The sequence below is a fragment of the Gorilla gorilla genome, chromosome 18, assembly GCF_029281585.2.
Source record: "Gorilla gorilla gorilla isolate KB3781 chromosome 18, NHGRI_mGorGor1-v2.1_pri, whole genome shotgun sequence".
In the NCBI taxonomy this organism is placed as follows: Eukaryota; Metazoa; Chordata; class Mammalia; order Primates; family Hominidae; genus Gorilla; species Gorilla gorilla.
In genome coordinates this window covers 32,369,305-32,395,429 of record NC_073242.2, presented here as the reverse complement: position 1 = coordinate 32,395,429, position 26,125 = coordinate 32,369,305, and the positions used below count along the sequence as shown (strand labels likewise).

At 39.4% G+C, this 26,125-nt stretch overlaps 1 protein-coding gene across 10 annotated transcripts in view; it reads right to left on the bottom strand.

Moving 5' to 3' along the window:
• The window catches only part of LOC115932699 (poly(A)-specific ribonuclease PARN-like), a 108,402-nt gene that overhangs the window by 10,390 nt on the left and 71,887 nt on the right, over positions 1–26,125 (bottom strand). For 5 of the 10 annotated variants that reach the window (XM_063699613.1, XM_063699615.1, XM_063699617.1 and 2 more), the window contains exons 19-21: positions 23,416–23,471; positions 21,831–21,917; positions 19,802–19,876 (exon numbers count right to left, since the gene is read on the bottom strand). In XM_063699613.1, the coding sequence (XP_063555683.1) occupies positions 19,802–19,876; positions 21,831–21,917; positions 23,416–23,471 (218 nt within the window). Of the gene's footprint in view, positions 1–1,950; positions 8,685–19,801; positions 19,877–21,830; positions 21,918–23,415; positions 23,472–26,125 lie in introns of those variants that run through there. The other 5 variants (XM_063699620.1, XM_063699621.1, XM_063699614.1 and 2 more) reach the window with 4 other exon arrangements.

Genomic DNA, 26,125 nt, shown 5'->3' with positions numbered 1-26,125 from the left:
TGTATTCATTCATTCATTCATGCATTCATTCATTCATTCATCCATCCATCCACCCATCCATCCATCCATCCCCCACCTTGACTCACTCCCACATCATCGTGGAAACAGTTTACATTTGTCAAAAGGCAGGCCAGGCGTGGTGTCTCATGCCTGTAATCCCAGCACTTTGGGAGGCTGAGGTAGGCAGATCACTTGGAGTTTGAGAACAGCCTGTCCAACAGAGTGAAACCCCATCTATATCAAAAAATACAAAAATTAGCCAGGCGTTGTGGTTAGTGCCTGTAGTCCTAGCTACTCAGTAGGCTGAGGCAGGAGAATTGCTAGAACCCAGAAGGCAGAGGTTGCAGGGAGGCAGAGGTTGCAGTGAGGTGAGATCACACCACCGCACTCCAGCCTGAGTGACAGCACAAGACTCCATCTCAAAAAAAAAAAAAAAAGATGAATCCATCTAATAGGGTTTCCTTTTTCACAATCTGTTTGTCAAGGGATAATTTTCATGAACTCTAAATTAGGAACTAAAGTGCACTGTCACTGATTCTTGGAAGCCAATGGCCCATTTATTACCCTATGTAGCATTTATAGATGTGGCAGGTTCCCAGATAAATTCAATTTGGCCTCAGCCTCTTAGAAAAGGCTGTGAACTAGAGTACATGCAAAGACTAACCTTCTACCATGCTTAAAAATACATAGAAACTGTTTGGGTACGTCCGTCAATTTCATCTACTTTTGACTTTGTGCTACCATGCCATCCTACACACATGGGAAAGAGTGCCATGAGGGTGCCCCCCCAGACAACAACCAGGCTTTCCAAGGGCAGCTCTATTTGGTTGACCAACTTCGTACTCAATACTTGGAAATTCTTTCAAAAGCCCCAGACTTCTCAATGAAAACTGGTTAGATGTAATATTTTATTTTAAAACTTGTATTCAACCTGGCCAAGATAGCAAGATCCCATTTCTTTAAAAAAAAAAAAAAAAAAAAGGCAGGCATGGCTGCATGCACCTATAGTCCCAGCTACTTGGAAGGCTAAGGCAGGAGGATCGTTTCAGCCCAGGAGTTCGAGGCTGCAGTGAGCTATGATCGCACCGCTGTACTCCAGCTTGACCCTGTCAGAGTGAGATCCTGTCTTAAAAAATTAAATTAAAATATAAAACTTGCTTTAATCAAGAATAAATAAATCCCCCCAACCAACATGACAGCAAAGTTTATACAAGGCACAAGATTCAAACTCTGATTTTTTAACAAATCAAGTAAAATCCGTGTTTCCACGTTCTAGCTCCCCGCTGTCCCACAGCTGCTCCACTCCACGTGCCCTCTGTTTCAGTCATGCCAAAGGATGTGCTGGTCCCACAATCCACCACAGGTTTCTCAGCCTTCCTCTACTAGGCAACTCCAACTTATGACCGGAGGGTGAGCACAGGCATCACCATCGCCTCCTCGGAAGCCTTCCCTGGTGACCCTCTTCTGCATCTTCCTGCCAGTTTGAGCCAGTTCTCTCTCCCCAGGATCTTCCCTTTATCACAACATTCAGTGGCCACTGATGCACTGGTTGTCTACACACCTGTCTGCACCACAAGACACTGATTCCTTGAATGGAAAGCCGATTATTTCATCTTCTACATCTAAATTCAGTCCCTCAGTCCTTCAACAGTACAAAGGCAAATATTGGCCAAGCGCGGTGGCTCATGCCTGTAATCCCAGCACTTTGGGAGGCTGAGGCAGGCAAACTGCTTGTGTCCAGGTGTTCGAGACCAGCCTGGACAACATGGTGAAACCCCATCTCTCCTAAAAATACAAAAAATTAGGCATGGTGGCATGCTCCTGTAGTCCCAGCTACTCAGAAGGCTGAGGTGGGAGGGTAATCTGAGCCCGGGAGGTCAAGGCTGCTGTGAACCAAGATCGCGCCACTGCACTCCAGCCTGGGCAACTGGAGTAAGACCCTGTCTCAGGAAAAAAAAAAAAAAAGGCAATACTTAAAGAATAATACTGCAGGTTTCAAATGAAAGCCATTGTTTCAAAAATCTCGCAAATACCTTCCTAATTATTCTGTTGTTACTATAAAGAACACACGGCATATAAACATATGGTATCTAGACTATACGAAGATAAATCAGTAAGAAATAAGAGGCTTACCCTCCATCTTAAAATATAATCACAAAAGTGCATACCTAAATGTGAACTTCAATGTGCACTAAAAGCGATTCAAACTTATTTGGGGCATTAATAGACAATTATTTAAATTAGTGATATTCTATAATGAGTTCATTTCCCCCCCTACATAATATGCTACAATCATTTGTTTCTCTTCCCTCTAAATTATCTACATAATACAAAAAAAAGACTTATGGGAAAAATCTCATTTTCAGTTTATTTTATATGACAGTGTCTTTCTGTGTTCCTTTACATAGGAGGAGTAGCAGCTGCTCCTTGGCCTCTGATGCAATTTGAAAACAAGTTTCTGTGAAGTTCCCCACATCGCTCCACTTCACAAGCGGAAAGGATGAAAGGCATTCCTACTATTAATAGCTGGACTACATAATGTAAAGTTTCATTTCTGAATTTTTTTTTTTTGAGACAGAGTTTCACTCTTGTTGCCCAGGCTGGAGTGCAATGGCGCCATCTCGGCTCACCACAACCTCCACCTCCCGGGTCCAAGCGATTCTCCTGCCTCAGCCTCCCGAGTAGCTGGAATTACAGGCATGTGCCACCACGCCCGGCTAATTTTGTATTTTTAGTAGAGACAGGGTTTCTCCATGTTGGTCAGGCTGGTCTCGAACTCCCGACCTCAGGTGATCCGCTCGCCTCGGCCTCCCAAAGTGCTGGGATTACAGGCGTGAGTCATCGCACCCTGGCTAAATAACTATTTTAAGTCATGTTTACTTTTTATAATCTTATCACCTGAAAGTACTCACTAACCTAGATGTTAGTGAGTACTAGATGAGATGTGGGTAAACCCCTGGTCTGAGGTGCTCAGGTCACCACCGCCATCAATTTTAAGTTACCTAACACTCCAGTGGTCTAGCATTTGCTAGTGTTTTTGCTAAACAAAATGAAGTAACATTCACTCTGGTATTAAAGTGATGTTTGGGCTTCTTTCCAGGATACATAAATTACATCTTTTCTAAGAAAAGACAAGTTGTACAAATACTCAACAGTGGAAATATTATCAATAAACATCACAAATCAAAAATGTTTAATAGATTCTTTTTCAGAATAGCAGATTTAAACCAAAAAGTTGATGGAAAATTCAGAGAAACTAATGCTATAAATTTCATGATTAGAAAAAACGATGCCATAAAATAATTACAGTCAGCAACAAAAACAGGGCTACGGTTAGTTCCCCCTTATCTGTGATTTTGCTTTCCAAAGTTTCAGTTTCCTACAGTAGAGTATGATAAGATATTTTGAGAAAAACAGAGCACATACACATAGCTTTTATTAACAATATTGTTATAAATGTTCTGTTTCATTGTCGGTTATTATTGTTCATCTCTTCCTGTGCCTAATTTATAAATTTAACTTTATCATAGGTATGTATGTATAGGAAAAACAGAGTACATACAGGCTTTCATACCATCTCCAGCTTCAGGCATCCACTTGGAGTCTCGGAATGTATCCTCCATGGATGAGGAGGGACTACTGTACTCTGCTAGCCATATTAAGAGTTTTAAAAGCAAGATATTTCCCTTTGCTGTGTTCCTTTACTTATTTAAAAAATAAAAAAGCATTATAGTCTTAAATTTAAAAATTGTATTACACATTATTCACTATGGAAAAATCAGAAAATAGAAGAAAACGTAAGAACATAAAATCCATCTATAGTTCCATCACCCTAAAAGATTTATTGGTAACATTTTTAGTTACAAAATAATATTATATTCTGGATTAGCCATTTATATAACAAAGTCCTCCAAATACATTTCACTTATATTTTAAATTTGCTAAAATCAGATTTCATTTTTTAAAACTGTGAGGTTGTAGAGAACAGGAATCATGTACGAGAAAACAATGTCAACATGTAAAGACTAGCACAGCTAATATTAATCAACTATTTCATTATATCTACTGACAAAAACAACGACAAAACATTAAAAGCCTCAGAAATAAGGATCCTTATATTTAGTTTCTCAGTGGCCGAAGAGCAAACTGGCAGATTAATTTCACTGCTTTGCGTTTCCTATTATCACCAGAGTCCTAAAATATTTCCAGAGAGTGAATTATGACTATGGCACTAAATAAGGCACAGTGGTACCTGCTTTCTAAAGTGTGCTGTGCGATCTTGATCCTGCAGATGTATTGTACACTTAAATACTATATACACAATTGAAAGGTAAATCTCAAATATTAATCTGCAATTATCTTTGTTAATAAAGAGAGGGGTATTAAACAACTTTTTCCTTTTCTATGTAGTTTTAAATTTTTCTAATAAAAATAAGTGGTATGTGAAACGCTTGTGACATGATTAATTAAAAAAGCAGATCCAAAAATGCATTTCAAGTCTCAGCCCAATTAGTATTAAAAATGTTAAACATAAGACTCAAAACTATAAAACTACTAGAAGAAAACATTAGACAAATGCTAAAAGACATTGGTCCAGACAAAGATTTTACAGCTAAGACTTCAAAGCACAGGCAACAACAAAATAACAGAAAAATGAGACTATATTAAACTGAAATGCTTCTGCACAGCAAAAGAAACAATCAACAGAATGAAAAACAACCCGATGAATGGGAGAAAATATTTGCAAACTATCCAACAAGGGACTAATATTCAGAATATACAAGAACTCAGACAATTCAATGGCAAAGAACCCACATGATCCAATTAAAAAGTAGACAAAGAAACGGAAAAGGCATTTCTCAAAAGAAGACATACAAATGGCAACAAACATGAGAAAATGTTCAACATCACTAAATCAACAGGGAAATGTGAATCAAAACAACAGTAAGATACCATCTCAACCCAGTCAGAATGACTACTATAAAAAACACAAAAAAATAACACAGACTGGCGATGATGTAGAGAAATGGGAACTCTTAACACACTGTTGGTGGGATGGAAAATTAGGATGGCTACTATGAAAGACAGCGTGGAAGTTCCTCAAAAAATTAGAAACAGAACCACCATACAATTCAGCAATCCCATTAGTGGAAATTTATCTGAAGGAAAGAAAGTCAAAGGCATACGCTGCACCCCCATGTTTACTGCAGCACTATTCACAATAGCTAAGATAAGGAATCAACCTAAATGTTCGTCAAAAGATGAGTGGATAAAGAAAATGTGGTATATATCACAATGTAATACCATTTAGCCATAAAAAAGAATGAAATTCTGTCATTTATGGCAACACGGATGAGCCTAGAAGACATTAGCTTAAGCAAAATACGGCAGGCATAGAAAGGCAAATGCATGTTCTGATTCGTATGTGGGAGCTGAAAAGCTTTGAGCTCAAGTAGAGAGTAGAATTGGGAGTATTAAAGGCGCGGAAGGATAGAGGGAAGAGGAGGATAGAGAGACGCTGGTTAATGCCTACAAAATTACAGTGAGGTAAGAGGAATGTGTTCTGATGTTCTGGCAGCACTGGAAGGTGAATGTGGTAAATGTGGTTAAATAATAATTTATTGTATATTTTCAAAAAGCTAGAAGAGAGAAGTTTGAATGTTCACAACACAAAACTATAATACATCTTTGACATGATGGATATGCTAATGATTTGATCATTACATACTGTATACATATATTGAAATGTGACTCTGAATCCCATAAATATGTACGTACAATTATCATGCGTCAACTAAAATTAAAGGGGAAATAATATGAAAATACTTATCTAGGCAGAGTAAAGCAACAGACAGGAAATACCAAAATTTTACTTCATTACTAGGTTGTAAGATCATGGCTGAATTGTTTTCCTTGTATTTTCAAATATTTTTCACTTTTTTTTTTTTTTTTTTTTGAGACAGTTTCATTCTGTCGTCCAGGCTGGAGTGCAGGGGCATGATCTTGGCTCACTACAACCTTTGCCCCACAGGTTCAAGCAACTCTCCTGCCTCAGCCTCCCAAGTAACTGGGACTACAGGTGCAACGCCACCATGCCCAGCTCATTTTTGTACTGTTAGTAGAGACAGGGTTTTGCCATGTTGACCAGGCTGGTCTCAAACTCCTGGCATCAAGTGATACGCCTGCCTCAGCCTCCCAAAGTACTGGGATTACAGGTGTCAGCCACCACGCCTGGCCTTTTTTTCACATTTTCAATGAGATTGATTTACTTCAAATTTTTGAAGGGGGTGAGAGAGCACAATGAAAGCAATTTTTCACAAGTGACATTGCAATTAAATTAGAGAGATTTATTCAATACTCTGAAACCGCATCATAAAGCAAACATTCTTAGGTCCAGCTAACATAGACCCTAAAACGGAAGTCGCCAATCTGTACTGATCTATGTTCCCTGGCATGTTAGGAACCAGGCTGCACAGCAGGAGATGAGCAGCAGGTGAGCTAGCAAAGCTTCATCTGTTTTTACAGCCACTCCTCATCGCTCGCATTACCATCTAAGCTCCACGTCCTGTCAGATCAGTGGCAGCATTAGATTCCCATAAGAACATGAGCCCTATTGCAAATTGCACATATGAGGAATCTAGGTTGTGCACTCCCAGAATCTAATGTCTGATGATCTGTCACTGTCTCCCATCACCCCCAGATGGGACTGTCTAGTTGCAAGAAAACAAGGTCAGGGCTCCCAATGATTCTACATTATGGTGAGTTGTATAATTATTTCATTATTACAATGTAATAATAACTGAAATAAAACACACAATAAATGTAATGTGCTTGAATCATCCCAAAACCATTCCCTACCCCTGCTCCCGCCTAGCTCTGTGGAAAAACTGTCTTTCACAAAACCAGTCCCTGGTGCCAAAGACTGCTGCCCTAAAACATAAAAATCAAGTGCCAGTAATATGGATAAGAAACAATGTAACAGAATATGAATGAAACTTCGGTCTCCAGAGCACAAGTGCTCCCCTTCTCCTGGCTGCATTCTAACTGCCACAGGACACAACAGCCGCTTTAATGCTGTAATTATATCAAGGACTTGGGAATCCTCTGGCAGTCAGAAAGCTTTTTGCTCTATTCTCATACCAGTTAATGCCCTAAAGAATGCTAATTAGGGAGAGTCCAAGTTATTGTCATGCTCTTAAATCTGTCTGATGAACATTTCGTAGCAGAGATACATAAGACGGCTAATTCTCCAAATTGAACACATTAGGGATATCAGAAAACAATAAGATTCTCAGTCAGTATTATTAAACATTTCCATGGTGCTTTTGATGACTTAAGTGATTTAGAGAAAAACAAGTCAGTTGCTTTTACAAGTTTTCTAATCAGAAGGTATCCATCCATACAAAACATACATTCACATGTCTTACTAATAATGATTCTCCTATAGCAGACTGAGGTATTTTATAAGCCACTGTTGTAAAAATCTTGCCTGTTAAAAAGAAATACTGTCAGCCCTCCATATCTGTGGGTTTCCCATCTGTGGATTTAACCGACTCAGACGGAAAATATTTGGGGGGAAAAATTGCGTCTGTACTGAACACACAGACTTTTTTCTTGTCATTTTTCCTAAACAATATACAATATAACAACTACTTACATAGCATTTGCATTGTTAGGCATGTAAGTAATCTAGTGATGTTTTTAAGTATACAGGAGGATATGTACAGGTTATATGCAAAAATTATAGCATTTTATATCAAGGCCTTGAACATGCCTGGATTTTGAAGTCTGCATGGAGTCCTGGAACCAATCCCCCATGGATACCAAGGGACAACTGAACATGCTTTCCAGGATCCTGTAATTACAGCATAAAAATCATGTATCCTCCTCCAAAATAAGCTTAACAGAAATCTTTTTTTTAAAAGTCATGCCACAGTTTGACTCATTTATCTATTGCCACATTTAGAATTCAAGATCACTACTGTAAACGAATTCTACATACAGTTTAAGATTAAGAAAATTAACATTCATGTGAAAAATATTCATTTTTTGGTTTTTATTGAATATTTTGTGCATTTCCTCTGTGACAAGAATAAATAAACAGTAACATACTGGCCAACTACAAAAGGCACCAAAGGTAGAAGCAAAGACACTACTATGTCTGGACAGTGTATCAAATATATATCAATATATTGTATTTCAGATATAATACATATATATATCTGAAAGGAAATGAACTTGAGTCACTTTTAATCAGTTAAAGGCATGCTTTTTGATGCATTTACATTAGATTTTCTGAAAATGTTATTAAATAAACAGAAGGAGGTAGTTTAAGCATGGTATGTGATATGGAAGGAAGGTCTGGATCACAAAACAGGTGCCAGCCAGGCACGGTGGCTCACAGCTGTAATACCAAGATTTTAGGAGGCTGAGGCAGGCAGATCGCTGGAGGCTGAGGCAGGCAGGTGGCTTGAGCCCAGGAATTGAAGACCAGCCTGGGCAACACGGCAAATCCTTATCTCTAAATAAAATAAAAAATTAGCTGGGCATGGTGGTGTACATCTGTAGTCCCAGCTACTCAGGAGGCTGAGGCAGGAGGACTGCTTGAGCCCAGGAGGTAGAGGCTGCGGTGAGCTGTGAATGCGCCACTGCACTCCAGCCCGGGCCACAGGACAAGACTCCGTCTTGAAAAAACAAACAAAAAAATAGATGCCATAAGGGTTACAACTAAAAAGCACAGATTTCGGCCAAACACAGCGGCTCATGCCTGTAATCCTAGCACTTTGGGAGGCTGCGGCAAGTGGATCGCTTGATCTCAGGGGTTTGAGACCAGCCTGGACATCACGGCGAAACATCATTTTTTTTTTTTTTTTTTTTTTTAAAGCACAGGTTTTGAATGCTACATGCAGGGTATGTCATGAAACTAAATAACTTTTTAAAAAATCAAAGGTAAGGAAGTCCTTATGGAAGAAGCTTAGGGGCAAACAGGGGCAATAGAGAGTGAGGAAGGAATTCTGGAAAACAGGAAGTTAGAGAAGAAGAAGAAACTCATATTGGTATATAGACCCAGCCCAAGTCTCTGGTTGACCCTAAACCATGCACGTGGCAAACTGGGAGCAATGTAAGCTAAGTTCTGAGCCACAACCCACCACAGCCATGAAAAAGTTTGTAGTTTGAGTCTAACAAAGTTAATTATCTGCTGAAATTATTTTTCATTTTTATTTATTTATTTTTTGAGATGGAGTCTCGCTCTGTCACCCCGGCTGGAGTGCAGTGGTGCGATCTCGGCTCACTGCAACCTCTGCCTCCTGGGTTCAAGTGATTCTCCTGCCTTAGCCACCTGAGTAGCTAGGATTACAGGTACATGCTACCATGTCCAGATAATTTTTGTATTTTTTAGTAGAGACGGGATTCTACCATGCTGGCCAGGCTGGTCTCAAACTCCTGACCTCAAGTGATCCACCCACCTCAGCCTCCCAAAGTGCTGGAATTACAGGCGTGAGCCACTGCACCAGGCCAATTACCTGCTGAAATTAAAATACAAATATCAACATTCTTCTAAGGAAGGTAACTAAATCCAGAGTCTCCACAAGAGACCATTCACAATGTCCAGGAAACCAATGAAATTACTCAATCCCAAATTACTCAATATACAAAGAACCAGGAAAACATGACCCATTCTCAAGGGAAACCATCCCAACAACAGGTATCAACAACCCTCAGATGATGCAGATGTTGGAATTATTAGACAATGACTTTTTTTTGAGACAGGGTCTTGCTCTCTCACCCAGGCTGGAGTGCAGTGGTATGATATTGGTTCAATGCAACCTTGACCTCCTGAGCTCAGGGGATCCTCTCACCTCAGCCTCCTAAGTAGCTGGGACTACAGGTACATGCCACCATGCCTGACTAATTTTGTTTATTTTTAGTAGAGACAGGGTCTCACTATGTTGCCCAGGCTGGTCTCAAACTCCTACGCTCCAGTAATCTTCCCTCCTTTGCCTCTACAAGTACTATGATTACAGTCATAAGCCACCACACCTGGGCTTTTTTTTTTTTTTTCTTTTTTTAACTTTTTTAAGAGACAGGGTCTCGCTGTATCTCTCAGGCTGGAGTGGAGTGGTACAGTTACAGCTCATTACAGCCTCAAACTGGGCTCAAGCAATCCTTCCACCATAGCCTCCCTAGTAGCTGGGAATAAAAATGTGCACCACCACAGCCAGTAGACAAGGACTTTAAACAACCTATTATAACTATGTTCAATGAGGTAAAGAAATAAAGACTAAGTGGCCAGGAACTCAAAAAAATTAAAAAAAAAAAAAGAAAAGAAAACAGAAACATAGGCTCCAAATGAAATAAAAGAAACTCTCTACAGAGAAACAGAAAAAATAAACTGAATGAAAATACATAACTAAAATATACAATATATGCAATAAAAATTCACTGGATGGATGGGCTTAATAGCAGAAAAATGATGTCAGAGGAAAGAGTCAGTGATCCTGTGGATAGATAGAAAATATATAACCTGAAGAAGACAAAGAAACGAACACAGAAAAAAGGAACAGAGCATTAGGAAATACCAAAACATCAAAAGATCTCCTACATATGGGTACCTGGAGTCTCAGAGGAGAAGAAAGAGAATATGGAACACAAAGATTATTTGAATAATGTCTAAAAACTTCCCAAATCCAGTGAAAACTATAAATTTATAGACTCAATAAGTTCAGCCAACCCCAACAGGACAATTGCAAAGAAAGCTACGCCTACGTGCATTATATTCAAACTGCTAAAACCAATCGTAAATAGAAAATCTTGAAAATAACCAGAGAAAATTAACACATTATATACAGGAAAATGACAATTCAAATGACACAAACATCTCATCTTAAACCATGGAGGACAGAAGACAGTGGAACTACAGCTTTAAAACACTGAAAGAAAAACCCAGAATTCTATATCCAGTGAAAATATCCTATGTGAATAAAGGCAAAATAAAGACATTTTCAGATAAAGAAAAAATTAGAGAATCAGCTGCCAACCAAACCATCAATACAAGAAATACTAAAGTAAATTCACAAAGCTGAAAGAAAAGGATATCAAAAAAGAAACCTGGATCTTCAGGAATGAATGAGGAACACTGAAAATGGTAAATATCTGACTAAATATTTTTTTCTCCTTATTTCTTAAAATACATAGAGAGTTTAAAGTAAAATTGTAACACCACTTTGTGGGATTTATAACGAATGCAGATGTAATACATATGCCCAATTAAAGCCTAAAAGACTACAAGGAATGGTTGTAAATGAACCTATATGATTGTAAGGTCTCTACATTCTATGTGAAATGGTATAATATGAACTCTGAAAAGACTGTTAAAAGTTATGGATAGATATTTAAATTTGTAAAGCAACCACTAAAAATAATGCAAAAAGATAAAACAAAAAAGCCAGCAGAGAAATTAAAACAGAATTCTTTTTAAAAATTCAAATAATCCAAAAGAAGGCAGAAAAGGGGGTATACAAAAGAACAAAACATAGAGAAAGCAAACAAAAAGCAAATTTTAAAATGACAGACCTAACCATATCAATAAGGACATTAAATTGGACTAAATACTCCAATTAAATTTCAGAGTCATCAGAAGAGATAAAAAAGCAAAACCCGGCTGGGCACGGTGGCTCACGCCTGTAATCCCAGCACTTTGGGAGGCCAACGCGGGAAGATCACCTGAGGTCGGGAGTTCAAGACCAGCCTGACCAAGATGGAGAAACCGTCTCTACTAAAAATACAAAATTAGGCAGGCATGGGGGTGCATGCCTGTAATCCCAGCTACTTGGGAGGCAGAGGCAGGAGAATCGCTTGAACCCGGGAGGCGGAGGTTGCAGTGAGCCAAGATCATGCCATTGCACTCTAGCCTGGGTGACAGAGCAAGACTCCATCTCAAAAAAAAGAAAACCAAAACCCAGCTACACACTGTCTACAAGAGACTCACTTTGTGTATACACAGATAGGTCTAGAATAAATAGAAGGAAAAGACCAGTTTGGCTGGGTGTGGCGGCTCACACCTGTAATCTCAGCACTTTCGGAGGTCAAGGCAGGTGGGTCACTTGAGGCAAGGAGATCGAGACCAGCCTGGGCAACATGGCAAAACCCCGTCTCTACTAAAAATACAAAAATTAGTTGGGCATGGTGGCACACACCTGTAATCTCAGCTACTCAGGAGGCTGAGGCAGGAGAACCACTTAAAGACAGGAGGTGGAGGTTGCAGTAAGCTGAGATCGCACCACTGCACTCCTGCCTGGGCAACAGAATGAGACTCTGTATCAAAAAGAAAAATAATAATAAAAGAACATACGAGGCAAATATAAAAAACATAAGGAGGATGAAGTGATTATAATATCAGATAAGGTAGACTTAAAAATAATAGTATTACAAAAGATAAATGAGAACATTTTATAAAGAGGCCAGTTTATCAGAAAGACAAAACAATCATAAATACATATGTCCCTAATAATACGCCACAAAATACATGACATGAAAATTGACAAGATTAAAAGGGTAAACAGACAATTCTACAATCACAGGCGATTTTAACCCTTCTCAAAAACTGATATAACAACTAAATCTAAAAAAGTCAGTGAAGATATAGAATAAGACTGGGCACAGTGGCTCATGCCTGTAATCCCGGCACTTTGGTAGGCTGAGGTGGGAGGATTGCTTGAGCTCAACAGTTCAAGGTCAGCCTGCGCAACATGGTGAAACTCAATCTCTACCAAAAAATACAAAAATTAGCCAAGCATCCTAGCGTGTGTCTGCAGTCCCAGCTACTCAGGAAGCTGAAGTGGGAGGATGGCTTGAGCCCAGGAGGTGGAGGTTACAGTGAGCCGAGATCATACTCTGGCCTGGGTGACAGAGCCAGACTCTGTCTCAAAGAAAAACATCAAAAAAAGGATGCAGGATATATGAATAATACTAACCAATACTGATGTTCTTTTTAAGTGCACACAGTATGTTCAAAAACATAGACCTTATGCTTGACTATAAAGGAAATTCTGGTAAATTTAAGAGGACTGAAATCCTATTGCAATCTTTAGTCACAACAGAATGAAATTATAAATTAGTAACAAGAAATCTAACAAAATCCTAAGCATTTGGAAATGAAACAACACATTTCTAAATAATCCAGGATCAAAGAAGAAATCACAAAACTTTTCCAACTCAATGATATTGAAAACATACATATAAATAAACAGTTAACATACAACTAAAGCAGTACTTAGAGGATAAATTTATAGCTTTAAATGCTTCTGTTAGAAAAGGAAAATGGTTCAAGTCAATGACTTGCAGAGTCTTAGCTATGTACACATAGCTAGCTGACCATAAGGCCTGTGCGCCCACAGAGGACAGAGGTCCAGACAAAAGTAAACATTGGGGCAGACTTGTAAGCTGCCGGAATGTTGAGTCTGTTCCCTAACTTAGCTGGCAAAGGGTTAAAGCTTTACCGGCTCAAGGTGTTTCAGCACCACCTCTTACCAACCACTGGCTAATCAGTAAGATATTAATATGTTGACCTACCAACAACCTCGAGGACGCCAGGCTTAAATTTTTTAAAAAGAATTTAGAAAAAAGAAGAAAAGAAGAACCAATCACATACGGTTCTAGCTCAAGAAACTGAAAAAAGAAGAGCAAAGTAAACCCAAGCAAGTAAAAGGAGAAAAAAAACAGAAACCAACAAAATAGACAACATCAAACAATACAGAGAAACGAACACAGCCAAAAGCGTTCTTGAGAGAGATCAACAAAATGGTAACAGCTGACTGGAATGAACAAGGAAAAATGAGACACAAATGAGTAATATCACAAATAAAAACCACTTATCACTACAGATTCTGCAAACATCAAAAGGATAATAAAAAGCACAGGTAAAGTTCAAAGTTATAAGCAGCCTTTTAGCAAATTCAGGGCTGAACAATCATCCTGAAAGAGTTGTCTCTACAATTCTAATATTTATCTGTTCAGCATAATCGAAAGCTGTGCTTTTTAAAAACACAATTTAACATAAGCACACTCAATAATTTAGACTGAGGCAAAGCCAAGTGTCTTCCCTCATCCCAAAAATCATCCTAAAAAGCTTCTAAGGCAGGGTATCAGGAATTCATACAACTATCTGAATTTGGGCTTTTATTTTATTTATAATTACTGGGTAACTTTTTAGGACCCAAAATAACTGTTGAGTTCCTGCCTCTTCTAAAGTGTCTTTATCAATTTCTGCTTTTAAAAAGTTTCTTACAGTATCTACTGTGTGTGTTCCAATCTCCAGCTTTCAAAATATGTGAAAAAGCTCTTTTTCTAAAGCCATTTCTATAAAAATTATATTCAGAGACACAATGTCCTACGATGCACTTAAAGACACACAAAACAATGTCTAAATATTGAGAGTATGGCTAGAAAGTTCTACTACATTTGAAATATTGTTGAGCTCTTCCCCCCCATTTAATAAAACTACATTAGAAATATAAAAATCCAAAATATAAACAAGCTATTCAGATTTGCCCATTAAAGATGAATTTCTGGCCAGGGACAGTGGCTCACGCTGTAATGCCAGCACTTTGGGAGGTGAGCAGATCACGAGGTCAGGAGTTCGAGACCAGCCTGACCAACATGGTGAACCCTCGTCTTTACTAAAAATACAAAAATTAGCCAGGTGTGGTGGCGTGCACCTGTAATCCCAGCTACTCAGGAGGCTGAGGCAGGAGAATTGCTTGAACCTAGGAGGCAGAAGTTGCAGTGAGCCAAGATCGCACAACAGCACTTCAGCCTGGGCAACAGAGAGAGACCCTGTCTCAAAAAAAAAAAAAGAAAAAAAAAGATTTCCTGCTTGACTACTTTGAGAAAAATTCTCAAATGGTGAAGATAAGTGGTCTTTCCATGGCACCAAGTCCCACAATGGCCATGTACTGCTTCATCTGAAGAACCAGAGGGGGAGTAATGCTAAATGCACAGCTTGTATGGGTTACCACGTATCCAAACACCCCAAAGCCAGCAGGGAACCGCTTCCCAGCAGCAGCAAATGAAAAGCAACAGAAACCGAATGGCACTCAGTAGACGGGTTTTAGTAATTAGTATAAAAAGGTTTCCTATAAAAGAGAACTTTCATATTCAAAATGTCGAAAATAGCCAGGCACAGTGGCTCACACTTGTAATCCCAGCACTTTGGGAACCCAAGGGGAGAGGACGGCTTGAGGCCAAGAGTTCAAGACCAGCCGAGCAACATGGCAAGGCCCCATCTCTACAAGAACATTTTGAAAAAATTAGCAGGGTGTGGTGAGTGCACACCTATAGTCCTGGCTACCCAAGAGGCTGAGGCAAGAGGACTGCTTGAGCCCAGGAGTTCGAGGCTGCAGTGAGTTATAATCATGCCACCACACTCCAGCTTGGGCAACAGAGTGAAACCCAGTCTCCCAAACAAAGTCAAAAAGGGCTTTAAAAATCTTGATTAACATTAGTAATACTCAAAGAAAAAAAAAGGTGCCAGTTAAAAAGCAACTCCTTAAATGTAAATCAGAAATAGTTTGTAACAGAGCCAAAGAAGCCATTATAAGCTGCTATATAAATAGGCATTTTAATGATTTTCTCAATGTTACATTATTGACCTAAGAGGCGCTCTGTTTCCACTGAAATGAATAAGTAATTTGTTTAAGATAACATTAATAGGGGCCGGGCGCAGTGGCTCATGCTTGTAATCCCAGCACTTTGGAAGGCCGAAGAGTGCAGATCACAAGGTCAGGCATTCGAGACCATCCTGTCAAACACGGTGAAACCCTGTCTCTACTAAAAATGTAAAACAAAAATTAGCCGGGAGTGTAGGCACGCACCTGTAGTCCCAGCTACTCAGGAGGCTGAGGCAGGAGACTCGCTTGAACCTGGGAGGTGGAGGTTGCAGTGAGCCGAGATCGCACCACTGCACTCCAGCCTGGGTGACAGAGCAAGACTCCATCTCAAAAAAAAAAAAAAAATTAATAGGATTTGCAGCACATCAGATACCCTGGGTCCTTCTTATCATTAGAATCACCATTATAAAGAACAAATTTCACACCGTCTTTCAGTGAAACATCTGCATAATTTTACAAATCACAGCAAAAGAGCAGAGACATTAGTTACATCCATCACATGCAAAAAGGCATTTCCAAGTCACAACACTATGAATATCATTTATGCAATTCAATAATATTCAACATTTACTTACTAATGTCAGACACTACCACTTTACGCACTAAAAACGCAATGGTGACTGAGACATGGTCCCTACTCTCAAAGAGCTTACAGTCTATCTGTGAAAACAATATAATAAGGTATACAAGATGCCATGAAAGCACAGAGAATGAGGTTCAATACCCTACAAAGAGAGCCAGAGAAAACATCAGAGGCCGGGTGCAGTGGCTCATGCCTATAATCCCAGAACTTTGGGAGGCTGAGATAGGCGGATCACTTGAGGCCAGGAGTTCGAAATCGGCCTGGCCAACATAGCAAAACCCTGTCTCTACAAAAAATACAAAAATTAGCCAGTGTGGTGGTGCATGCTTGTAATCTCAGCTATTTGGGAGGCTGAGTCACAAGAATTGCCTGAACCCAGGAGGTGGAGGCTGCAGTGAGTCGAGTTTGTGCCACCCCACTCTCGCCTGGGCAAAAGAAATGACCCTGTCTCAGAAAAGGAAGAGGGGGGGGGAGAAGAGGGGAGGGGAGAGGGGGGAAGGTGGGGAGGGGAGGGGAGGGGAAGGTGGGGAGGGGAGGGGAGGGGAAGGAAACATCATTGGAGAAACTGATGTTGAAGCTGAGATAAGGCAGGAAGGAGGGCATAGTCAGGTTCTGGTGGGAGGTGATGACTGCATAAAAGATGGCTTCTTTTGGCAAAGGAAATGTTGTCAGAGGCACAGCATGCTCAAATTGCCAAGTATTTTGTTAAGAGTTGTCTTTTGCATAAGAAAAGAGACTATACTGGAAAATTAAACTTTACTAGCAAAGCCGCATATATCAAGAGAACAGTGATCTACTTAACCTAGGAGGAAAAAAGGTAAAATGTCACAATTTCATCTTGGCCTATTCCCCATATTCCCTATTCAAACACACATTTATTTCCTCATGCTGCAGTGTGTGTCAGGTATGAGAGAGGACTCAGGGCCAAACAAGAGGGACCCAACACTGCCCTCAGGAAACCAATGCAATGAGCAATCAGACGATAGAGTGCTTCTATGCCTACACATGATTCTGAAATGTAGCTCCCTGATTAGAGTTACCATGGAATAAAATACTTAGCTTAAAAGCTACTGTTTTAAGAACTGTCCAGTAGTAAAGAAGAGAGCAACTGTTATTTGACATCAGATATGGTGGTATAACAGGAATTTTAAAAGAAACTTTGACATCCCATACACACAAGCAAGGAATCATGCTTGTATTTTCAAATAAATGCTACTAACTCATGTTTTACAGATTTCAAAGCACTCTTACACACTTCACAGCAAGGGAGGCCAAGCAGCTATTTTAATAATTACCTACCACGGGTCAAGCACTGATTGTGTAGTATGGGGCTCTTTGCTGGAAACTTAATATCCATGATCTCATTTCATCCTCACAACAATCATGCAAAGTAACTATTATCTCCCTCTTAAACAAACACGGAACCTGTGGCTCGGAAGGTTTACATAACCTGCCCAAAGACACATGGCTGACAAGTGGTGGAGCCAAAGTTAGTCCCCATGTCAGTCTGTGAAAACTCCTTTTATCCGGCTGCACAGCTTCAATGTCACCAAGTGTGGCTAGCAAAGGAGCTGAAGAGTGTACAGTGAGCAGAGGAGGCTGAATTAGACTGCAGGTCAGGACTTTGAACTCAGTCTTCTTGCAGCCACACTGAAGCCTCACTGTAACTGTAACTTCAAGGTCCCCACCCCCACCTAAAGTTATCTTGAGCTTTCTAATAATTCAATCCCTCTGGATTCTCTCTAAACCATCTTTCTAAGGATAGTGGGGAAATGGATCACAGAAAAAATCTCTATGCAAAAATTAAAATATTTAACAAGCAACATCAATCACACCCTGCATCCACCACTGTCCCTGGTGTCTGATGCTCCTGAGTACATTCCACACTGAAATCTGCTATTAAAGAACCACAGTAAAAGCTCAAAGCCATGCCAAGGTTCATTTACTTAATCTCATGGAATCCTTACAATAACACTAAAGTCCATACTATTATGCGCAGTTTACAGAGATAAGCAGAAGTTCATCAAGGTTAAATAAGGCACCCAAGGTCACACAACTGTTAAGTGATGCTGCAGTATGATTTCAAAAGCCTAAGCTTTTCCCCTCTACAACATGGCCTGGATTCCTGCGACAGTCAGATAATGAAAGAAAAATGCCAAAATACTGTGATCTGAATTTGTATATTTGCAGAAATTTTCATATATAATTACTCACCAGTTCTACTATCAGAATTATAGAGTTTTACTGTGCGGCATTTTGTTAAAGTAAAAAACAAACATATCACTTAAAAATTTCACATCTTTTACATTATGAAAGCAACATGGTGCTTGAAATTTACTTGAATATACAGCTTAACAATACATATTTTCATCAATATTTTATTCAAAAACTTCCCATCTTAAGAAAACAAAACGTTTAATTGATGGTTAACATCAAAATATCAAAATTATTTAGGATCCTACAAGAGACGGGGTGCTCCATCTTTTTAGAACCCCCTCCTTTTTTTTTCGAGACAGGGTCTCACTCTGTCGCCCAGGCTAGAGTGCAGTGGGTGTGGATGTTGGCTCACTGCAACCTCTGCCTCCCGGGTTCAAGCAATTCTCCTGCCTCAGCCATCACGCCCAGCTAAATTTTGCATATTTAGTAGAGATAGGGTTTCACCTTATTGGCCAGGCTCGTCTCGAACTCCTGACCTCAGATGATCCGCCTGCCTCGGCCTCCCCAAGTGCTGGGATTACAAGCGTGAGCCACCATGCCCAGCCTAGAACCATATTTTAAAAGCAAATAAAATATTCAGTTTATTTGTTTGTAAAACAAGGCTGGGCATTGTGGCTCATGCCTGTAATCCCAGCACTTTGAAAGGCCGAGGCAGGCAGATCACCTGAGGTCAGGCGTTTGAGACCAAACCGGCCAACATCATGAAACCCCATCTCTACTAAAAATACAAAAATTAGCCCGGTATCATGTTGCGCGCCTGTAATCCCAGCTACTCAGGAGGCTGAGACAGGAGAAGTGCTTGAACCCGACAACCAGAGGTTGCAGTGAGCCGACATTGCGCCACTGCACTCCAGCCTAGGCGACAGAGCGAGACTATGTCTCAAAACAACAACAACAACGACAACAACAAAAACAACAAGTATTTGATACAAGTTTAATGGAGTGAATAAATCTCAAATATGTATCAACAAATGGGGGAAAGTACAGAAATGAACAGGTCAATGTAAGTATTAATTTACTACAGGTACTTCTCATTCTCAAAGTAAATCTGCAACTCACTTCAGAAAAAGTGCAATGAGAAAGGAACAGAATGGAGGTAAATGAAAAAATATACTATGTAGCATACCTAATGAATCAAAAGAGATTTGTCTTATTTTCTCATCTATACATGATACTTACTAATTATTTCATTTATTTCAGAGACAATCTCCAAAACAAACGAGGCAGCAATGAGTGTAAGCTGACTGAGCCCATAGCTTTTAAATTAAGGGGGCAGTGGGAGGGCAACCTCTCACTGTATTTAATACACAAAACAGAAATCCAAAACACTTACCAATCTTTACTTGCTCGGGCTGGCTAAGGGAAACAAATGCTGATGTGTCATCAATCCAGGATATCTGAATGTTACCTGCAAAGTGAACATTTGACCATGTGGAGAGCTATTAGATTTAATGTGCGTATCTTACATATTTCAGTATAGTCTATCTTTAAAGAGAGAGAAGGTGCTTATTTAAAATGTGATCAAAATCTCAGCACTACAGAGAGTTAGCCTGTTTAAAGGCTACCACAGCAGTTATTTATGTTAAAACTTCAAGAGAAGAGACAAACCAGGGGGAAAAGACGCTATTAGAAATTTAACACAATAGAAAGATCCTTCCAGATTAAACCCTGGGGCTTGTCATCATTCAGTGCAATACCAGGATTGGGGACTTATTTTCCTATCAAGACCACTAACAAAAATCAGAGACCACATAGGTTCAAAAACACAACTATTTCTTTTTTTTTTTTCTTGAGACAGAGTCTCACTCTGTTGCCCAAGCTGGAGTGCAGTGGCACAATCTCAGCTCACTGCAACCTCTGCCTCCTGGGTCAAGCAATCCTCCCACCTCAGTGTCCCAAGTAGCTGGGACTACAGGCACACACCACCATGCTTACACATAATCTTATTGAAAATAGTGTTAGAGGCCGGGCGCGGTGGCTCACGCCTATAATCCCAGCACTTTGGGAGGCCGAGGTGGGATGATCACCTGAGGTCAGGAGTTTGAGACCAGCCTGACCAACATGGAGAAACCCCATCTGTGCTAAAAATACAAAATTAGCTGGGCATGGTGGCGCATGCCTGTAATCCCAGCTACTCGGGAGGCTGAGGCAGGAGAATTCCTTGAACCTGGGAGGCGGAGGTTGAGGTGAGCCGAGATCGCGCCATTGCACTCCAGCCTGGGCAACAAGAACGAAACTCTGTCTCAAAAAAATAATAATAATAATAGTGTTAGTACTTAAAGTAACTTTATATGCCTTAACGTTCGTTCTGACTTATTTTAAATATTTACATGCAGAAATGGTGTACTGTATTATCAGTGCAGGAGGCACTGCTGTGAAAGTCTACTATTCTAAAATATCAATTTAAAAAAAAAGATAAGAAAAAAATAGATCAGGCTCAGTGGCTCATGCCTGTAATCCCAGCACTTTGAGAGTCCGAGGCGGGAGGATCACTTGAGCCCAGGAGTTCGAGGCCAGCCTGGGCTACACAGCAAGACCCTATTTCTATTAAAAAAAAAAAAAAAAAAAAAGAAAGAAAAAGAAAAATGAAAAATGGTGTTAGTTATATGGAAAGCCTACTTTGTATCTGCTTTTTACTCTAAACTTTAAAATACAAGCACTTTAACTTCTTTTAATAAACTCCTCAAATATTTTTTAAATGGCTACATACTAGAAGATACATAAACATTTACTAAACTTTCTTACTACTGGACATTTAGGTTTTGTGGCCTTCGCTTTATCCAAGAATTTCCAAAGAGACTAGCTTAAATGCTTCGTTTGTTAAAATAAGAGGCATTGCTGTGGGTTTACAATCAGAATGGTCTTCATAAACACTTATCAGGAGACTGCTCAAACGAACCTAATCACATGACCTGGTAAAAAAGGAAAGAGAAGGACTGCCCTACCTCATACACGTATCACAAATCCTGATCTACCCAAACATCTGTCACTTTGATTAATCTAAAGCAGAGAAGACCTCCCCTGCCATTATGAAACACACAAACCCTGTGAGTTTAATCTTAAAAATTATTTATGCTTAGCCACAGCTTATTTTCCCTGGTCAGTAGTAAGGACAGTCATCATCACAGTGTTTTGCTTTCCATGAATTAATAGCTCTGTATTGTGAGGTGCTATTAAAAGTTTCTCAGATGATATTAGCACAAAGATAACAGTATCCTAAACCAGAAAATTCAAAGAGTGAAATTAAAACCTTGAATATTAACATTCTTTTATACGCAGGCCAAAACTGTCTTTCTACTTCTGACCACCTATACCAAATGAATAGCAAAACCCTAAAAAGTACATCGGAACTTGCGACTTACCAAAGGCACTGAAAAGCTGGTAAAGGTCGCTGGTTTTCCATTCTTTGGGGAATGTCACATGGAGAACATGATCACGTTTAGGCTGCACTACAAGACAAATTTATGATGAAATATTGATGGGTGAAAAGTGATCAAGTAAACCAGTGACTCTTTGATGAAACTAAGTCTGAGCTAATTTGGAGAACTGTTATGAATTCCTCATGATTACCAAACAACTCCTAAAAGTATGCCTAGGATTGGTGGGATTCTGCCATGGTAATCTAGACCTCAGGTTCTGATACTTTACAGAACCCATAACAACTTGAACCCAATGCAAAGGCATCTTCTCTTCTCATGAAGTTCCTGTGCAAATTATTTGTTTATTTTTTAATTTTTTTTTTTGAGACAGGGTTTTGCCTTGTCATCCAGGCTACAGTACAGTGGCACGATAATAGCTCACTGCAGCCTCAAACTCCTGGGTTCAAGCGATCCTCCCACCTCAACCTCCTGAGCAGCTGAGGCTACAGGTGCATGCCACCATGCCTGGCTAATTTTTTTATTTTTTAATTTTATTTTTGTAGAGATGGGGGTCTCGCTATGCTGCCCACGCTGGTCTTGAATTCCTGGCCTCAAGTGATCCTCCCACCTCGGTCTCCAAAAGTGCTGGAATTACAGGCATGAACCACCACACCCAACTGTGCAAATTATTTAGAAGAAAAAAAAAACGCTGTTCTGTTCATGAAGTTTCACTTCACTAAACAGTTAACTTTCCCATTTTAATATACTTAGTTAAAAAAAAAAAAGCACTGTCCAAATTAAATGGACTAATTGTTAAGTAAGGCAATCCCAAGTCATAATCTTGCTTTCTAATCCCAAACCTAGAACTTATCTGTGCAGCTCTAAGCAAGAGATCTAACCACTCTAACCACTCCGGACTATAAACTGGGAATGGCAATATTTAGCATACAGAATTCTCGTCAGAATGACAGACCAAAATATCAGTCTAACGTGGAGGGCAACACAACAGTATGTCCTCAAACTATCATTGCAACAATTATTGTCACCAAGTATAGTTCACCCACTTCCACCTGCCAGTGACATGCATTAAGGTAAAAAAGAGCAGTGAAACAGCAGAAAAAAAGCAGAGAAGAAAAAGCAACCACCTCCCACAGACCTTCCACGTTTTTTAAACAAAACAAAACAAAACAAAACAGAAATCAACCTACTAAATTCAAATATACACATACTCAAGTAACTGGAAAACAGAAATTTTACCAAGATAACTGACAGCTAGCATATCTTAAAAATCTATTATAAATACATATAGAAAATGATGAAATCAGAATTCTGAATGAAAATGAAATATATAGAGAAGATACATGCTTCTAAAATTCATTTCATGCATAAACTGGAAAACATAAATGAAAAAATAACTAACGAATGCCCAAGAGTCCCATTAACTTAAGCATACTATTCATATCAACCACAAAATCACAGCCCAATTTTAAGTGAAAAAAGCTTTTTCTTTAGTAATATTTTCCTGTTATCCCTTCCAGACCACACACTTAAATGCACAGATGCAATAAGAAAATAAAAATTTACTTACAGTCTGGTCCTTCCAAGTTTAGATAGGGGATATCCATGACCCTCATAAGAAATAGCCCACAAGAAGAAAAGACAAACAAGTAATGGGCAATTTCCTTTAAAAGACAGGCATTTTGACATTTTTAAGGTTGAATTAGAAAAAAAAAATTTTAATAGGCATTTATTATATTTTTTGTAGAAGATCCTTGATATCACTCTATTTGTAAAATTATTTCTATTATTTATTTTTTTTTAGATGGAGTTTCACTCTGTCGCCCAGGCTGGCATGCAGTGGTGTGATCTTGGCTCACTGCAACCTCTACCTCCCCAGTTAAGTGGTTCTTCTGCCTCAGCCTCCTGAGTAGCTCTAATTTTTGTATTTTTAGTACAAACGGGGTTTCACCATGTCGGCCAGGCTGGTCTCAAACTCCTGGCCTCAAGTGATCTACCTGCCTCTGCCTCCCAAAGTGCTGGGATTACAGGCGTGAGCCACCACATCTGGCTTTATAATTATTATTATTACTATTATTATTATTATTATCATTTTGAGACGGAGTCTTATTCTGTCGCCAGGCTGGAGTGCAGTGGCACAATCTCAGCTCACTGCAACCTCTGCCTCCCAGGTTCCAGCGATTCACCCGCCTCAGCCTCCCGAGTTGCTGGGACTACAGGCGTATGCCACCAAGCCCGGCTAATTTTTTGTACTTTTAGTACAGATGGGGTTTCCCGATGTTGACCAGGCTAGTCTCTAACTCCTGACCTCAAGTGATCCACCTGCCTCAGCCTCCCAAAGTGTTGCAATTACAGGCGTGAGCCACTGCACCATCCATGTAAAATCATTTCTAAAGCTCTGAAATTCATTTCAGAGATTTTTCTCCTGGGCCAAATATTTATCACAAATAGAAAAAACAAACAAGCAAGCAACAAACTGGTATCCTCAACAGTTCCTGGCACTCAGTAGCTGCTCAATAAATATTAGCTAAATGAACAAAATTAATCATCAAAGAGTCAAGGGAAAGTCCTCCACAGAGCTGTCGTGTTAGTCCAAGTAAACAGAAAGAAAATAAATATTACCCATCTTACCAATCTATGAACAAGTGTTCCTAAAAATTCTAAGTGTAACCCTTACAATGGGCATTTGTGAGCTGAGAATGACAACACAGGTTTCTTTTTTTTTAATGAAATGCAAAGTCACTGGATAAATGCTAATCTCTCTGGGTAAACTGTACAGTCTGAAATAAGTGACTGTCTCAAAAGCCACATCATTATTATCATTTAAAATGCACTAAAAGCACTAAACAAAACAATCCTTGGTAAAGAAAACTATCACACTAATATAAATCATAGCAGTCATTTTATGTTTATCTTCCAAAATGGGTACAAAGGCACTTATAAAAGAGTGCTTGTAAATTACAACTCTCTGTCATGCCATTCAATTTTCTTTTATTTGCAAGATTATGGACAAAATATCATGCATTCTGTTGTGTGTAAGATTATTTTAATGAGTTTTACTTAGATAACAATATATTATGCATTTCTGGTAGAGACAACATTATACAGCAAATTAAAAAGGCAATCTATGTGCCCAAGAAGCAATTAGTTTGGCTTCACAGACCCACAGTTAAGGAACATTATTACCAGGCATTCAAAAGCCAAGCAAGGCCAGGCGCAGTGGCTCACACCTGTAATACCAGCACTTTGGGAGGCTGAGAATGGATCACCTGAGGTCAGAAGTTCAAGACCAGCCTGGCCAACATGGCGAAATCCCATCTCTACTAAAAATACAAAAATTCGCTGGGCATGGTAGCAGGCACCTGTAATCCCAGCTACTCGGGAGGCTAAGGCAGGAGAATCGCTTGAACCATGGAGGCGGAGGTTGCAGTGAACCGAGATAGCAACACTGCACTCTAGCCTGGGCGACAAGAGCAAAACTCTGTCTCAAAAAAAAAAAAAAAAAAAAAAAGCCAAGCAGGGCAAAAGCTAGTTTACAAATGGAACCATCAGCATGAACAATACTGTTCTGTTAATGTCAGAAAAAACGAAGTCATAGTACTCTATGGTTTGAGAATTTGTTGTCTGGCCTACAATTTAATAAACCAAATCCTATGGCTAAGAAACCAAATTTATTTTTAGTTCACTAATTTAGGCTCAAGTGTACTATTCTGGTTTTGTAAGCTGTTTTAACCAATTTAATCAATACTCCCTGCAATGCCAGAAGACAAGAAGATACATAAAGCACCTAGCGTGGTGGGTTCTCAGTGAGGGCAGCTATCATTTTTTCTTAAATATTATTTTCCAGCATAAACGATACACACTGGAACTATCATTATTTTCGCCTACCAGAACCTAATAATAACAAAAGTTATTCCTAGGTTAGTGAGCTAGTTAGTTAGATAAGCTAACTAACCTAGGAATAACTCTTGTTATTGTTAGTCATGCTTCATATAATTTTCAGTTCTCCGTTTAGTAAATTTAGAAATAGTCTCCAATTCTAAACACCAAATTTTTTAAAAAATTAATTTTAAAAGTTAATGAAGGCTGGGCACACTGGCTCACGCCTGTAATCCCAGCACTTTACGAGACCAAGGCAGGCAGATCACCTGAGGTCAGGAGTTTGAGACCAGCCTGGCCAACACGGTGAAACCCTGTCTCTACTAAAAATACAAAAAATTGGTGAGTTTGAGACCAGCCTGGCCAACACGGTGAAACCCTGTCTCTACTAAAAATACAAA